Below are 2,866 nucleotides of genomic sequence, written 5' to 3' on the forward strand. Positions count from 1 at the left end.
TATGGTAGTGCTTGCGTCGGCTAATTCCGAACCCGTGGGGCAGCCTCGGGCTAAAGTTAGCCGGCGAGCGTTGCTCGGCCGCGCCGCTCCCTCGGGGCGAGCTCTGCCGGGCGGCTGTCGGTATTGCTGTTTATGACTGACCCACTTTCGGCCGCGCAACCGGAGTTTGGCACGAATTCGGCAAGCGCGTGCGCTGACACGCCGAGTGACCCGTGACGTCAGAGATCGTCACTTCGCCTTGGCGAGTATTATGTTACAACTTACAAGGGAGGGAAACGGGGTGAGGAAGTCTAATTAAAAGCGAAAGTCAACGAGTGTATAAAAAGAAATAATGTAATTAAAATAAATAAATTAACCGTTTATTTATTAATTACATTTTGGCGCGAGATCCACAACGATCCCAAATATAATAAAAATAAAAAAGAAAATTAAATTTATATAAATTTTACAATAAATTACATTACGATACATTAGATGGCGTTACATTAGATGTTCAGTTCTGTGAGGTGGCACTTCGCACTGCACGCACCGGTGCGTCACTCTCACCGCACACACGAGCCCGCTCACGCGGCGGCGCGAGGGTTAATGGGCTTAGAAGCACTTGCGGTGGACGATACCGGGGCCGGACTCGTCGTACTCCTCCTTGGAGATCCACATCTGCTGGAAGGTGGACAGGGAGGCGAGGATGGAACCACCGATCCATACGGAGTATTTCCTCTCCGGGGGAGCGATGATCTTGATCTTGATGGTGGAGGGCGCGAGGGCGGTGATCTCCTTCTGCATCCTGTCGGCGATACCGGGGTACATGGTGGTACCACCGGACATGACGGTGTTGGCGTACAGGTCCTTACGGATGTCGACGTCGCACTTCATGATGGAGTTGTACACGGTCTCGTGGATACCGCACGATTCCATTCCCAGGAAGGAAGGCTGGAACAGCGCTTCGGGGCAACGGAACCTCTCGTTACCGATGGTGATGACCTGACCGTCGGGAAGCTCGTAGGACTTCTCCAGGGAGGTGGAGGCGGCGGCTGTGGCCATCTCCTGCTCGAAGTCGAGCGCCACATAGCACAGCTTCTCCTTGATGTCGCGCACGATTTCCCTCTCAGCGGTGGTGGTGAAGGAGTAACCCCTCTCGGTGAGGATCTTCATGAGGTAGTCGGTCAAGTCGCGGCCGGCCAAGTCCAGACGGAGGATGGCGTGGGGCAGCGCGTACCCTTCGTAGATGGGCACGGTGTGGGACACGCCGTCTCCGGAGTCCAGCACGATACCAGTGGTACGACCCGACGCGTACAGGGAGAGCACGGCCTGGATGGCGACGTACATGGCCGGGGAGTTGAAGGTCTCGAACATGATCTGTGTCATCTTTTCCCTGTTGGCCTTGGGGTTGAGGGGAGCCTCGGTCAGCAGGACCGGGTGCTCCTCGGGGGCGACGCGCAGCTCGTTGTAGAAGGTGTGGTGCCAGATCTTTTCCATGTCGTCCCAGTTGGTGATGATGCCGTGTTCGATGGGGTACTTCAGGGTGAGGATACCTCTCTTGCTCTGGGCCTCGTCACCTACGTAGGAGTCCTTCTGACCCATACCGACCATGACACCCTGGTGCCGGGGGCGACCCACGATGGACGGGAACACGGCGCGGGGTGCGTCGTCGCCGGCGAAACCGGCCTTGCACATGCCGGAGCCATTGTCCACTACGAGCGCAGCAACATCGTCGTCGCACATTTTGGTTTCGGTGTGAGTGTCGGGACGCGCTGGAAGTTGACTCTACGGCAGCGAGACTGCGAGTGCGGCGGACAGCGCGGCCGGACGCTTATATAGCGGGCGCCGCGACGCGCCGCGCTCCATACAAGGCGCGCCGCGCGCCGCCCGCGCCGCGCAGCCTGCACCCCCAGGGTGCCGGCGCCCCGGGCCCGGGCGGGCGGGGCGGTCGCCCAAACTTCCGAATGGACCCTCAGGCTTTGATGAGACCTCGCCTTAGAGCTGCAGAGGTCAGTGGGGGCTAGCCATTGCACGATTTCACTCGGTCCTGTCACGAGGTTGGGAGCAGGTCAGGTCTTAGTACATTCACATCGGTGCAGCGAGTCTGGTGGCATATGAGATTCATTGGTTCTACAATTGTAGCAGTGATGGCTTTGTCGTTAGGACTTCGGCTTGTCTTTAGGGGGGACGAATTTGATCGCCGGCACGCATCTCTAACTTTCGAAGTTATGTGCGTTTTAAGCAAGTAAGAATCACTTGCTTATCGGTAAAAGAAAACAACGTGAGGAAACTAGCATGCAGCATGCATAATGGTTTGATAATAATGCAGCGACAGTTTCACAATCTCAATCTTAATGCTTTATTTTGTTTTAGTCATATCATTTGATCAACCGACTTCAGAATAGAAGCTATATATATTTAATTTACTTTACATTTGACTCGTCTTCTCGGAAAGGGACAAGATACTTATGATATTTAATATACAAAAAGGAATATGTGCTCATTGGTCACACAGTTGGCAAAGTGAACTAGAGATCATGAGGTCCTGGCTTATATCCTCGTCAGACGTGCTCGTCTGTATCAGCGCATCTATGATGAAACTGCTAGCAGTACTTTATATACATAACAAAGATTCAAGATGAGTACACAAGCACTTAAGCCAGACAGGCCTTAATAAAAACATGTAACTTGTAAGTATGCGGCTGCGCGCGCAACCGCACCTGGCGCCGCAAATAGCCGGCCAATGCACCCGCATGCACGTGCGCCATGCATGCGGCGGCTACCATTCAGTCGAGCTTATCGCATACATTGCCCTTTTTATGAAGCGCTAAAAGACGCTACTCTAATAGTTCCAGAGGTGAGTATCAAGCAAGTTGATAATAACAAA

The 2,866-nt window shown here is 53.8% G+C and overlaps 1 protein-coding gene across 1 annotated transcript; it reads right to left on the reverse strand.

Moving 5' to 3' along the window:
- Positions 1-337: 337 nt before the first annotated feature.
- LOC120627206 (actin, muscle) lies at positions 338-1,780 on the reverse strand. The gene has a single exon (XM_039895077.1). The coding sequence runs from the start codon at positions 1,720-1,722 to the stop codon at positions 592-594; it is 1,131 nt and encodes a 376-aa protein (XP_039751011.1). The 5' UTR covers positions 1,723-1,780; the 3' UTR covers positions 338-591.
- Between the last annotated feature and the right edge of the window lie 1,086 nt (positions 1,781-2,866).

This window comes from Pararge aegeria, chromosome 1 (assembly GCF_905163445.1).
Source record: "Pararge aegeria chromosome 1, ilParAegt1.1, whole genome shotgun sequence".
Taxonomy (NCBI): Eukaryota; Metazoa; Arthropoda; class Insecta; order Lepidoptera; family Nymphalidae; genus Pararge; species Pararge aegeria.